General features: G+C 38.0%; 2 protein-coding genes across 9 annotated transcripts in view; one reads left to right on the top strand and one right to left on the bottom strand.

Annotated features, from left to right (window-relative positions):
* The window catches only part of Cog5 (component of oligomeric golgi complex 5), a gene marked incomplete in the record, with an annotated part of 269,280 nt that extends 268,045 nt beyond the window's left edge, over positions 1–1,235 (bottom strand). The window contains 1 exon segment of the mRNA XM_013510538.1: positions 994–1,235. Coding sequence (XP_013365992.1) covers positions 994–1,222 — 229 coding nt within the window.
* Dus4l (dihydrouridine synthase 4-like) lies at positions 79–11,962 on the top strand. 8 transcript variants are annotated; one of them, XM_005377275.2, is made up of 7 exons: positions 79–889; positions 3,657–3,793; positions 6,687–6,808; positions 7,785–7,902; positions 9,094–9,216; positions 10,316–10,542; positions 11,240–11,962. In XM_005377275.2, the coding sequence occupies exons 2-7, from the start codon at positions 3,678–3,680 to the stop codon at positions 11,485–11,487; spliced, it is 954 nt and encodes a 317-aa protein (XP_005377332.1). In that variant the 5' UTR covers positions 79–889; positions 3,657–3,677; the 3' UTR covers positions 11,488–11,962. The 8 variants fall into 8 exon arrangements, with proteins under 8 accessions (XP_005377332.1, XP_005377330.1, XP_005377331.1 ...); XM_005377273.2 differs by lacking the exon at positions 79–889 and adding an exon at positions 1,112–1,170; XM_005377274.2 differs by lacking the exon at positions 79–889 and adding an exon at positions 1,153–1,188.
* Positions 11,963–14,297: the final 2,335 nt, after the last annotated feature.

The following is a 14,297-nucleotide window of genomic DNA, read 5'->3' on the forward strand; positions in this document are numbered from 1 at the left end:
CACAAAAAAGGCAAGTAAGGCAATAATATTCAACAGAAATATCATTTAGAACTTTATTTCAGTAACTTTTAACCCGCTTTGGTCTACAAATATGTGCATTATTTCTTGCACGGATGTTCAACTTCAAATGTATTTATTCTGTACCTATTGTATGCAAGATACAGCTAGTAACACTCAAAAAGGTTCCCTACAACACAGCAGAAGCGAGTAAGGCAATACACAAATGATTTTCATACAAGGTACAATGTCAGTTCCATTAAAGAAAAATTAGAACGAGTAGGACCTTACGTTTACCCTTAGAAATTTGAATTTTATTCTGAATAAAATATTCGGGACACGTTAACTGGATTAATGCAATTGACTGTGCTTTTCAAGTGTACTGTATTTAACTTATTTGGGACAACTTCTCTCCAAAACTCTCAATAAATCTAACTGGGTTTGACAAATGGAAATCCAAACCTGAACAAGTATTCTGAACTCTCTCCCATGTCTCCTTGTGGATAACTGCCTGTGTTCACAAAAAAAAAAAGTGGGGGGGGGGGATCCGCCACAGGGAACACCTGTACAGCCCAAGAACTTAATGCAGGCGTTTCCAACTCTATTTTAAGTGGTCCTCTTTCGAAAGTGTCTGCGCTCCGCTCAGTCTCACACTTCTCTTGGGCTGCGATATTTCGTCCTTCCGTCCCGAACTGCAGTAGCTGCCAACGCGGGCCACTGGCGCGGGGTCCTGGAACTTCAGAGAAGCCCAGGGCGCGAGGGACACCGAGCTGAAAACGGGAGCCACCACAGACTACCGTCGGACGCCGGAGGGAGTGGAAGTCGTCGGGATCACTTCGGCAGCACCCGGATGCCCGGGGGCCGTCGGAGGGGAGTGGTCACGTCGAGACCGGTAAACTTTCTGCACAGGGACGGGTTGAGTCCCCTACGGTGACCCAGGCACGGTACGGGACAGTGCTCCCAGCCCCAAGGCCTGGCCAGACCCCGACTCCTTACCGTCCTGCAGAAGCTCCCGTACCGTCGCCGCAGCCCCTCCAGAACCCAGAGACCCCAGGCCCGCCACAGCGACGCCGCCGTCGCCACCTTCCATGTTGGCAGGTGCCGAGCTGATGGCGTCAGCGGCGGCACTGCCCCGCCCAGGTGATGACGCAGAATCTGGGCGCCGGCCGCCGAGTAAGCATGCGACACCTGGTAGGCCCGGCGAGCGCGCTGTGCTGCTGCGCATAGTATCGTGGGTACCTGGGGCAGCGGGCACGGAGGGCCAGGGGCGAGGAGCCCGACACGCGAGGAGAACAAGGCCACCAAGCAGAGGCTGTCTACTGTCTCGAGCCGCGCCCCCGGCGCCGGGAGGAGGAGGAGGAGGAGGTGGGCGCCGGAACGGGGCCGCGGGAGCCCTGGAGCGAGGGCCTCGTGGCTCAGCGCGCGAGGAAGATCAGAGCGTCCGGGGAGCTCGCCTCCCAGCTTTATCTGTCTCGCCATTGCTTGCCAATAAGTAGTAAAAGCTGGCCGTAAGGCTTAGGAGGAAAAGTTGCTAGAGGCTGAAGTACTAAGTAAACCTACACGCATCGAATACTCATAACAACTCGTGAGCAAGTCTTGTGCCACACGGCATTATGCTTTTCTCTCCGAGGGGTTTTCCCTAATTTGTGTGATCTCAGCCGTGATGTGAATAGGGTCGATTGCTCTGAGAGGAGGGCACATGAAGTGCCAAGGGTAGTTTAGTCTGTGACTCACACTAGATTTCATTATCCATAATACGCGAAACTAATTTGTTAGTAATTACTACTAGTAGCGAATACCTCTGTCTGTGAATTATGGGGTGTTTTTATTTCTTAGCTTTTATTTTTTACACTGGAAGATTTTAGAAGAGCGCATGATATTCATATAATGAAAAGTTTTGACCCCTTGTTGTACATACCAGCGAGTTTAGGAACAGGACTGACTCTATATCCAAAAGGAGATAATAGGTAAGCTAGAAGCCCATTTCAACAAACAGTTGTGCCAGGTGCAGTGGAGTGTATGTATTTACTTCAGGAGTTCCAAGTTTGACTGCACGCTGAAGTCACGTGGCAAACATTTAATAATAACACTGATTCCTGCATCTGAATAAGCTCAGAGATTGGGATGTAATTGACCTGGGATATCACTTGGGCATCTTGATTCTTAAAAGCTCCCAGATCACTCTAATGTACAATCAAGGCTGAAAACTACTGAATTATTTAGCAAACACATATTGGGAGAAACCTAACTGCTATTTACTGTGATTACAAGCATAAATAAGAGTGAAATCATTCTTGCTTAAGCCACTAAAATGAACTTGGCATTGGACACTTTTTAGTCTTCTGTGATGTTTAAGACATTTCCTCCTATGTAATAGTCTGGCCTCTTGATTTTTGAATATCACTCTTCAGGGTTATTTCTCCCAGTTCCAAAATTCATTTGTCCCAGTCTCCTTTGCAGTCTCCTTTTTTCTGTTACTTAGGTGTTGGTGTTTCTGAGGACTTTTTTAAAGCTTTGGCATCTGTAAGTGCCTTGATCATGTTTTAGTTTTCACTTGTTACCTATGATTAAAGTTTTAACAACTTTGAGTAATTAAACCGCGTAAAACTAGCTTTTATCCAAGTTACCAAGGCCAAAGATTGGAATATGAAAAGCAGAGATTGGACTATCAGAGGCAGCAAATATTGAAATAATCAAACTATTTTTCTGAAATGATATTTTAAGTGAAGTATAGAAAATATAAAACCCAAGAACTACATAATTTCATCACTTATAATTCATGGGACATAAAAGTGGTTTACTGTTCAATTATGATTGCAATTGAGATTTTCATGATAATACTATGTTTAAATTTTTTTAAATAGTAAAGATTCATTTGCCTTTTGATTCGCAAAGAATTACAATAAAAATACCAGGATACTCTACTAGAGTTGTTTTATTAATGCTATTTAACTTTCCTGAAGAAACAAAGATATTTTAAAGTTCCAGCATTATATTCCCAGTATTATATAGAAAATAATTCAAATCACATTTATTGGTCTGTCAGTGCCAAACAAAATGGCAAAGGTTTAAAATATGAAAAATCATAAAGTGATAGACTAGCAAAAAAATCTTATAGTTTTTGTCTTGGTTACTTTTCTCTCGTTGACACAAAACACCCTATGCCCAAAATTAAGGAAGGAAAGGTTTATTTAGCTTACAGTTTGTGGAGGTTTCAGTCTATAATCAGCTGAAGACAGCAAAAGCTGCAAGAGCAGAAGGGGAGAGCAGCAGAGAGCAAGCCTCTTTCCCTCCCTTATATTGTATGCGAGCTACCTACCCCAGGGTGGGTGTAGCACTCACACCTATACCAGCATTGGACCACAAGACAGTCAAAAACTAGAAGCCTGCCCCATGACTGCAGTGAGGCTTTGAGGGAACTTCCAGACACAAACCATATCAGTTTCCTACATTTTTTTCACAACTCTGTGTTGCTTTTCACATAAGTGAAGGCAGAATTTTGTTGTATCCTATTTGATAATGTGAAAAGAAGCTGAAACAACTTCTAAGCCCATAACCCTGATTAAAAATAAATATTGTTGGCATTTGAAATTGATAGAATGTTGGGAATTCATCTAATGAAGTACCTTTTCTCTATGTAAGCTGATCATCTTTTTCAGATTTGAAACAAATTTGTATTCATGAAGAGTGACTCTATACAAACCACAATATGTCAAGAAAGAAAAAAAGATCCAATAGAAATGTTTCATTCTGGACAGCTGGTAAAAATCTGTGCCCCAATGGTTCGATATTCAAAGTAAGTATTATTAAATGGTAAACGAACAAAGTGTAATGTCCCTTTCATGCTGTGACTTTTTAAAGTATTATAAGGGATCTTACCACATTGGACCTTACCAAGTTGGAGCCACTTTCACATGAAGATGTCAGTATACAAGTCACATTTAACATAAGTACAATTCATCATGAGAAAACCACAGTTGTAAAATCCATTTCTGGACTTCACACTTGTCAAGTTCAAAAATGAACTAGAAAGAAACATTACAGTCAAGCTTGGATATGCTAATGCTAGGATTTATAAATTTGATGACCCAAGTTTCCTTCAACCAGAATGTAATATGTCTTGTGGAGGTGATATCCCTGATGAGTGTCCTACAGCCATTCCAGGGATAGAGGGAACTTCAAATTGGGCATGTTTCCTTTGTTGACTGTCTACTATGCTGAATGGTGCAGCAATAATGAATACAGCTCTTCTTGATAGCTAGTACTGAATCTTACCTTCAGCCTCAGACTTTTGGATAAGTACCTGGGCTGCAACAAAAATCATGAAGCTGAAGCATATTTGTCACTTACAGAATAAAATTGATTTGGTAGAAGAAAGTCAAGCTAAAGAACAATATGAACAGATTTTTGCGCTTCTACAAGGTACAGTGGCAGAAAGAGCTCCTGTTCCAGTTTGTACGTACCTGAAATACAATATTCAAGTTGTCTATGAGGACATAGCAAAGACAATACCAGTACTACTTCCTAGAGACCTTACTTTAGAACCTTGACCTTTTTGTAAGAGAAAAAAAAGAACACAAAGTAAAAAAAAAAAAACAAACAGCAAAAAAACAATAAAAGTGATACAGAATTTCAAAACAAGGAACCTTGACTTACTAGGTCATTTGAGATCAACTGGTTGTGAAGTTGATGACCTTAAGGATATGGCTGGTGGTAGTTTTCTAAGAGGAGTATTAAAGGTGGCCCAGGAAATAGCAGTCCAGCTTGGCATTATTTCAAAAGGAAAACTCACGTGTAAACCAAGTTTTTACAAAATCGTATCACTTTTTATGGAACATAGTGATCTTCACTATGAAAAAATCCACCCCACTTTGTGCCATGCTGACAGAATGGTGGGGCAGGTACTTGGTGCTGTTGGAACTTTACCTGAACTGTTCATGGAACTGAAACTTTCCCTACCTCCTACTTACATGGCTTCTAGGATTATGCACTGAAGGAAACAAAAAGCGACAGTGGTCCAAAAGCTGTCAAAAAATGAGCTTATGGTCAACAGAGGATCTTTGTCAACAGGAGGGAGAGTTAGTGCTATCATGGCTGATTTGGGCATCATTGTTTTGACTAATCCTCTGTGCACAGAGTAGGAAGAATCATTGCGTTTAGCCAGAGTTGAGAAACACTGGCGTTTAATTGGTTAGAATCAGTTGAGAAACACTGGCGTTTAATTGGTTAGAATCAGATTGGTTAGAATCAAACACAGGCGTTTAACTGGTTAGAATCAGTTTAATTGGTTAGAATCAGATGAACAAGAGTGGCAGTCAAACCTTAGATGATGACTGCAGCATCCTAGTTAAATAATACATTCTGATGGAGTTAGAATTTCTTTTAACAGCCTAGGAGTATATTTTCAGAGCAATACTAGAGAATTAATTTCACAGCTCATTACTTTAGTAGGTAGTTCGAAGGGTAGTACTACTGTTAGGTCAATAATAGATTTTTTTTTGAAGAAGCACTATAAAATCACCATATGGGATCATCAAACTCCTAGGTTTGAAATCATGACCTAGAATTCAGTCCTAGTATTGCCACTTGCCTGGTATATATGTGTGTGGCCTAAGTAAACACTTAGGGGTTATAACTCCCACATGTAAGGGGAAGGGTTGTAACTCCCACATGTAAGGATAGTGAATATTAGGTAGATATAAATACTAATGTACAGGTTTTTGTGTATATATACATCTTGGACAAATACATAGGCATGCAATTGCCAGGTCACAAGGTAGTTGTATGTTTAGTTTTATAAACTGTCAGACTTCTAGAGTGGCAATACCATTTTATACCTCTACATAGTAACATGTAAGAGATCCAGTTTCTCCTCATCACCAGCTTTTGATGCTGGTACTGTTTTTGTTTAAACCATTTTAATCAGTATATAGTTTTAAAGCTACTTACTGTGGTTTTAATTTGCGTTTCTTATATACCTAATGATGAATATCTTTGCATATGCTTATTTATTATCTGCATATGTATCTTCCCTTTTGCCCGTTTCTAATTATTGTTTGCTTTTTTACTATAGAAGATTTTACTTTGTTAGAAAATATACGTACCAAGGGGCTGGGGATTTAGCTCAGCGGCAAAAGCGCCTGCCTGGCAAGCTCAAGGTCGCGAGTTCGGTTCCTGGTACCGGAGAAAAACCAAAACAAACAAACAAACAAACAAAAAAAAAAAGAAAATATACGTACCATACTGAACTACTGTATAGTTCAGTAGTGTTAATTACATTCAATGTAATATATATGGTCTCTAAAACTCCAGTTTCTAGTTTGATTAGCAAGAAGACTTCTGTGGGGCTGATTTTGTCTGTTCCCACTGATGATTCCAGGTGTCCAGTGTCTTCAAGCCCCAACTCTGGCATATTTCAAGGAAGAAAAAAAAAATGGGAAATGACCCCCCCTCTAATTTCTCAGGATGCAGCATCACTAGCCTGACTATGCTCTTCTCTGCACTTTGAAGATTTTTAGATATGATACCCATGTATTTTGCTTATACTTAGCAAAAGTGAGAAAAAGTATATCCACTCCATCTTCCCATAAGCAGAACTCTCTCTAATAAATATTTCATAATTAACTAAACTTGTAAATATATATGATTATGTATCTTCTAAATGCATAAGTAGTTTTATGTGTTCACAGGTTGGCTTTTAGAACACTAGTGAGAAGATACTCTTGTGATCTCTGTTATACACCAATGATAGTTGCTGCTGATTTTGTCAGATCTGTAAAAGCCAGAGACAGTGAATTTACCACCAACCAAGGTATGTGAAACCCATATTTTGCTGACTTTGTAAAACTTAAAAACATACTCTTTTTTTTACAAACTCAACCATTCTATCTAGTCAGAGACAACATAATTCAAAGATTTTATAATCCTTTAGTTCTTAAAGTGTATTTTACACATAGTATTTAAATATCATACTGGATACCTAATAAGCTCATTGTAACAGTAATCTAGATAGGCATAAGGTCAGCCTTTCAAATTACAAATGAAAAATGACAATTATAAATAGAAAATTGTGCAAGAAATATAAAAGAGCTCGCAAGATATACAAATGTATGTACATTGTAGAATAAGTTGTGAGGAAGCAGGTACCTTCATCTATATTGATCTGTATTGGTTAAAAAATGTCTATCCAAGTGATCGTACTTCTAGGAACATACCATGTGAATATACTCACAGAAGCATGTATTCCAGAGTATCCTTACTGCAGCATTAAGTGGGAGTACTACAAATAAAAAGCAGTCTGTAAATAGTTGGTGGGCCTGGGGATTTAGCTCAGCGGCACAGCACCTGCCTGGCAAGCGCAAGGTCGTGAATTCTATTCCCAGTACCAGGAAAAAAAAAAAAAACCAGTAGTGGGTGGTCTGTACATACTGTGGAGTTTGCCACTGAAAAAACATAATACAACTCTCAGTCACTTCAGGGGAAAACAGTAAGCACAGCAGTGTGTATAAAATGATTGCGTTCATTTACAGTTAACAAGTATGCATAAAATCACTCTGGAGTACAATAAACTACCATCTTTAGCTAGAGGGTCTCTTTGTCAAGACTCTTAGAACACTTTTGGTTTTAATCAAATTTAGTTCTGTTTGAATTTTCACTTAGTGTAAATACTTTTAATATTTCTAATGTATTTATTGGTATTTTGTTTGTGTATAAAAATTAAAGCTTGGTATCGGGTGGGTCTGTTTGTTTTTGTGTGGATTTTAATGTTTAGTTATTGATTTTATCAGGTGATTGCCCATTGATTGTTCAATTTGCTGCTAATGATGCAAGACTTTTATCTGATGCTGCTCGTATAGTGTGTCCTTATGCGAATGGAATAGACATTAACTGTGGTTGCCCTCAGAGGTAAAGCTCAACGAAGTTGGAAGAGTTTTCAAAAAGATTAGAAAAAAACTATATGACCATGGTAAAATATCTTTCTGGTTTTCTAAAAGTTAAAAAATAAAGACATAGAGTTAAAGCACCAGGGCTCTAAATGAGAAAGAAGAGGGAAAAGTATAAAGAAAGATTATTTTGTAATACAATTTCGTGCCAGTACCCCATGCCTGGAATCCCAGCACTCAAAGACTGAGGCAGGAGGATTTCAAGTTCAGAGAGTAAATAGTGAGATCCTATCTCAAAAAAAAAAAAACAAAGGAATATAACTTCAGAGGTCTTTTCTGATGGCTGAAGTGCTACACAAACTGTTGATAAGTATTTTGTCCCCTTCAACACTAGCATTTTTTGTGTGGATCTGCCTTCAACCTTATCCATAAATAATTTTATAAGAATCTAATGTTTATGTCAATCCCCACAATGTATTTTTACTGTTATATTTTTGCTCTAGAAACTGATTCTGTGATTTAGGAAATACCGTGTGTTTTCTCTTAATTTGCAAGAAACCTCATTATAATCACCTTTTCTTTCTATCCAATAGTTATGGTATTTGGTTGGATTTGGAAGGATGGACATAAATCCCCACTATACTAGGTTATCTGTCAATTCAAAATGTGTCCAATTCAAATGTGTCCAAAATTCAAATGTTTCCAAAATTCAAATATGTCCAAAGAATAAAATCAAGGCTCTAAGTACAGTATAATCCACATCAGATTACACATATTTGGGTACTCATTAGGAGAGTTAAATAAGCTATTTAATGGTATTGGAATGTTGTAAGCCAAAAAATAATCATTCTATCAAGACTAATAAAACCTCTTGTTATACACAATAAACATCAAATTTGGAATTTTAAAAATCCGAAATAATTGCAGTTAATTACAAATACTTAAACCTGTTTTGGTTGAATGAATTCTAATTTAATATTCTCACTGCCAGTGGAAACTATTCTCTGTGAGTATTTTTTGATCTGGGAACATGTTTTCCTAATCTCATCGGTCCACTTAGAAATGTTGACCTATGAATTTTAAAATTCTGCTTCATTTCAGATAACTAGATAGAGAAATACAAAGGTGCACTTATACTTCAGTGCTTTTAGAATTTTATCTTCTCTTTATCTGCTGTTTATAATTCATCTGTTGTTGTATCTGCTTTATAAAGGTGGGCAATGGCGGAAGGTTATGGAGCTTGCTTAATAAATAAGCCAGAGCTTGTTCAAGATATGGTGAAACAAGTAAGAAATCAAGTGGAAAACCCCAGATTTTCAGTCTCTATTAAAATAAGGTAAAGATAACCTTATTTCTATTAAGGTTAAATAAGATAAACTTATTTCTATTAAATAAGGTAAAGATAAAGATAAAATAAGGTAAAGATAACCTTTACCTTATTCTATAAAATAAGGTAAAGGTTAAGGTAACCTTTACTTTATTCTGTAAAATAAGGTAAATATGTAATCTATTACTCTATAATGTATTGGTAACATTTAACCTATGAATCTAATGAATCTGTAACTCATTTCTTAGGAAATAAATGTGTATCTCTTCTGGGTAGTGATGTGGAAGTGTCTGTCCTAAATAAACTAGTAGCTGGTATGTGGAAATGTTGAAACAAGATACTGAGTAAATAAATATATCGCCTAATTTTTATTTATAGTCCTGAATAACCTCCCCTTTTTTATTTTTTAACTAAATTAAAGCATCCCTTTATTAAAAGATCTCACTGACCTCAACTTTTCCAAGTACTATTTAATTCCACTACTGGTACCAAAAGTAGAAAATAGGAAAGCAGCAGGTACAGGCAAAAAGACAGGCAGGCACGGTGGTAGATACCTGTAGTCCCAGCAGTCTGGGAGGCTGAAGCAGAAGGGTAAGCCCAGTTCTGGGCAAGCTAGCAAGACCCTATATTAATAATGGTAAAAATGAGAAAGGGCTGGGGGTGTAGCTCGGTATGAAGTTCCTGGGTTTAATCCCCAGTGAAAGAAACAAGGAAGGATGAAAAGAAAGGAAGGAAATAGGGAATCAGTTTTTTGGTGACAGGTTGAAGAGATAAAGTACATTCTCCTTAGGGGTTGGAACATGCACATCAGCTATTAAGATAGCATCTGCCAGTTCATCCATGACAATATTTTGATCACTTTTTCGTTTGTTAGTCCAAAGGGAGACACACTAGATAAAATGAAACTTACTTGTCTTCCTATTGTTGCCAGGAGTGAAATAACTGAGCTCTTCGGTGGGAACGATCCCTTACTGATAGTGACATAAAATAATAATGTGACGTAGCAAAGCTAACTAATACAGTGGATGAAATACCATTTTAGTTAACTAAAATTTTAGCATGAAGATGTGTGTGCTGTAAACAGATACATGTAATTTTGAAATAACAGGATCCATGATGACCTTACAAGAACTGTAGACTTTTGTCGAAAGGCTGAGGCAACAGGAGTTAACTGGATTACAGTCCATGGAAGAACTGTTGAAGAAAGACATCAGCCACCCCACTATGATGCCATTAAAATAATAAAAGAAAACATGTCTATACCTGTGATTGCTAATGGAGACATTAGAAGCCTAAAAGAAGCAGAAAATGTGTGGCAGACTACTGGGACAGATGGTAAGCAATAAGTACTTGGATTTTTTATCTTTTAATTAGAAAAAATAGAATAGGGAAGTAATGTTAATTTGATTTTCATTATTTTTCTTTAATGCTGAGCCTTATTTTCCCAGCACACTGATTTAATCTAAGGAATTTATTAAAATGCTATTAACTCTTTTACTTGGAAACGACAGATTTTTAACTGGGATAAATCAACTAATTTTTCCAGTACCATCTTATGTAGTGCCCAGTTAGGAATCTTCCAGACAGCTGATGAGTGAAATAAAGCACCTAGAATGGAAATGAGTTAATAAAAGGTTCCTTAACCATAGGTCCCTCAGAACTGCTACATAGTTTCATTATCCCCTGAAATTTCGTGTGAACTAAACCAGATGATAACATGGGAGAAAGCATATAAAGAGTATAAGCATCCCAATTTGACAATCTGGATTTACCTTAAAGAAAAACTAAAGACTAATTGTTTAATGTGGAAGTCCTTTAAAAATGAAAAATTGTGTATGTACATTTAAACTTGCTTCATTTAGAAAAGGTACCAAAGTAAATTGTTTTAATGACTTAAATATCAGTAATGTAATAAGATTGTTTAACCTTGTACTAAAACTTTAATATTAATTTAATATTTGTTACATTGATTTTGAGCTAATAACCATGTATTCTTCATGTATGGACACATATACTGTGTTTTAATTTGTAGGAGTGATGGTTGCAAGAGGACTTTTAGCAAACCCCGCTATGTTTGCTGGATTTGAGGAAACCCCACTGAAATGCATCTGGGACTGGGTTGATATCGCTCTCGAACTTGGAACTCCTTTTATGTGTTTCCATCAACATTTAATGTATATGATGGAAAAAATAACTTCAAGGCAGGAAAAAAGAATATTTAATGCTCTGTCAAGCACATCAGCAGTTTTAGATTACCTTACAGACCATTACGGCATTTGACTGGACTTTCCAAATTATTTTAATATATACTTTATACCTACAGTGAAATCATACAAGGCCATATCTTAGTTTTTACTTTAAATCAGTGGTTCTTAAAGTTCAGTATAACAATAATCCCTGGGAGCATTTTTTGAAAGTAAGACTTGGACTGCGTCATCAGACTCTGATTCAGTGAATCAGGTGGACTCAGAAAGTTACAGTATTAAAGAGGAGTCCAAGAACTTGGGGGTGTAGCTCAGTGATAGAACCCTTGCCTAACATGGAGAAGGTCCTGGGTTCTATCCCTATCACCACCAAAAAAAATAAACTTTTCTCAAAAACCCAAGTGGTTCAAACATCCTGGTCATCCTAGCCAAACGTCAACAAACTACTCTGGATCTTGTTATGTATTGAGGGTGGAAGCAATGGGGTTATTTTTTTCCTTTCCTAAAGAAGTCATGTGTTTAACACTTAAATAAAGCTTATTTAATACTAAGTGTGACTCATGTATCTATGTTAACAAGAAGTATATTTTTAATAAAAATAAATGCAGAGAAGTCATGAAACAAATGCTAATATCCATTATAAAATTAAAAAGAACAAATTCTGAATAGAAGTGTACTCAGGGCTTACATTAAAAATCCAAATTGGAAAATCAGACTGGTACATACTAATTTAGGTGTGATGTTGTATATAGTGTAAAACTCAGATTGCATGGGACTCTAAATGTCATTAAACAGTACATTTCAATCTTTCTAGATACTTAGATTTCAGTTTGATAAATACAGCTGTACCTAAAAGGATAAAAGTAATTATGACCCCATGTATTTTTTGTTTTGAGACAAGGTCCCGCTTCATAGCCTAGGTGCCTCAAACTCATGTCCAACCTCCTGCCTCATCTTCCTGAGTGCTGGGATTGCAGGTATGAGCCATCACTTTTTTAAAATGGCACATCTTTCTTTTTTTAATTAGTGTATGATTTCAATTCATAATAGTTACATTCATTTTGGGGAATTGGTACATATGTGTATATTTTTTTGAATCATTTTCAGTCACTACCTCACCCTACATGCCCCCTTCCTATTTTAACTATTAAAAAATGTAGCTAATCTGGATGTGATTATATATTTGAAATATTTTCTAGAGCATAATAACCAGATTTTAAGAAACTAATTTTCATACTCTTTTGTGATGTAATTTTCATGCTTTTGGAAATTGATAATAATTGCAACTTTAAACTCCTGTGGCTCGAGAGTTTTACTCATTGATTTTGTCGTTAGTGAACGTGCACTGTAAGAATTAAGGATCTCAGGTTGAAGTAAAACAATTGACAACTAAAATATTCTATATTACCATTTGAAAACTCATATGGAGACCAATTATCTAAAAATGCTTAAGTTAAGAGTTTGTGAGCACTAAATTAATTTTAACAAGCACTGTACTGCCACATTTTTCTTAGACATATTATGTGCTTTTGCTACCATATGAACAAAGGTTATGGTCTCACAACACTAACCAAAAGACAGAAGTTAGAAATTTTTATTCGAAATAAGAATAATGACTCCTGGATTTCCAGGAGGAATCCCCAGTGAGTGGCTACATGGCCTGTCCATCCAGAGCTAATTATAGCTAAGCAGACCAGGCATTGCTCAGTTGAGGGGCCAACTATCACAGATGGCTCTGGATTTAGAATGACCCTGGGAACTTGGGGTCTCACCCAGTTATTCAACATGTAGGGTTTAAACAGGAAAAGGATTTTAAAAGAATTTAAAATTAAATTTGCTTTTTTTTTTTTTTTTTTTTTGTACTAGGAATCGAACTCAGGACCTTTCACTTGCCAGGCAGGTGCTTGTGTCGCTGAGCTATATCCCTGGCCTAAATTTGCTTTTAATTTTATTTTGTATTTCAAATTCCTGAAGAACTCAGGAGCTTAGTAGGGCCAGGCTGCGTTCCACGACGCCTAAGAAAGTCCAATCTTGGGCCACTGTCCTACTTCACCGACCATTCTTATTTTCGTATCAGTGTGGCTGATCACTCAACCAGCTATCGCAGGCCCTTGCCCTAGCTTGCTGCAGCTCATCAAATAAACTTCGTTACTTTCACTTTCCAGTTGCACTTTTTAAAAAATAAAGAATGGTTAATAATAATAATGATGATGCTTTTCGTCAAATGCCTGTGCGTTTGAAAGGAACAATATATAAACAAGGAAGTATGGTCAGAACGTCGAACCAACTGCGGGTCTCAGCAGCACTAGCAAGGGCACAGGACTTGGAAGGAACCAGCGCGGACACGTATCATTAAAAATAACTCTCTGGGGGTTAATTTATGCCTTTTTCCCCGCTTCTGTTAACATGCCGTGTATGTGCGATAAGTATTAAGAAAAAGGACCGAGTTAAATGTGGTTTTATCTTTTATAATTTCCCATTTTCAACATAATGGTTCCCCAAATAGTGTCCGAGAAGACAGGTTTCCTTACTTTCCTGACTCGTTGTCAATACTGGAAAGGCATCTTTAATCGCGCATATTCGGACACGTGGAAACCGGTAACTGAACGCCATCTCAGCCCCACCTTGACGACCGCAGCCGGACAGCACCCCGGGGTGTATCGTCTCCGGCGCGCCGCCCCTCCCCGGACCCTCAGCGAACGAAAGGCACCTCCGGGCCCTGAACCCACACCTCCCCCGAATGTCGGGCCGCCACTCGTTACTACAGACAGGAGCTCCTGCGCGGGCCGAGGCCTGCGTCACCCTCAAAGCCACTGCGACTGTTGCTGAGCCACCCCGCAGGGGCGCCACCCCCCCGGCCGGCGGCAAGCGAGGGGGCGGGCCCGG

Source organism: Chinchilla lanigera, unplaced genomic scaffold, assembly GCF_000276665.1.
Source record: "Chinchilla lanigera isolate Chin_1 unplaced genomic scaffold, ChiLan1.0 scaffold00009, whole genome shotgun sequence".
Taxonomy (NCBI): Eukaryota; Metazoa; Chordata; class Mammalia; order Rodentia; family Chinchillidae; genus Chinchilla; species Chinchilla lanigera.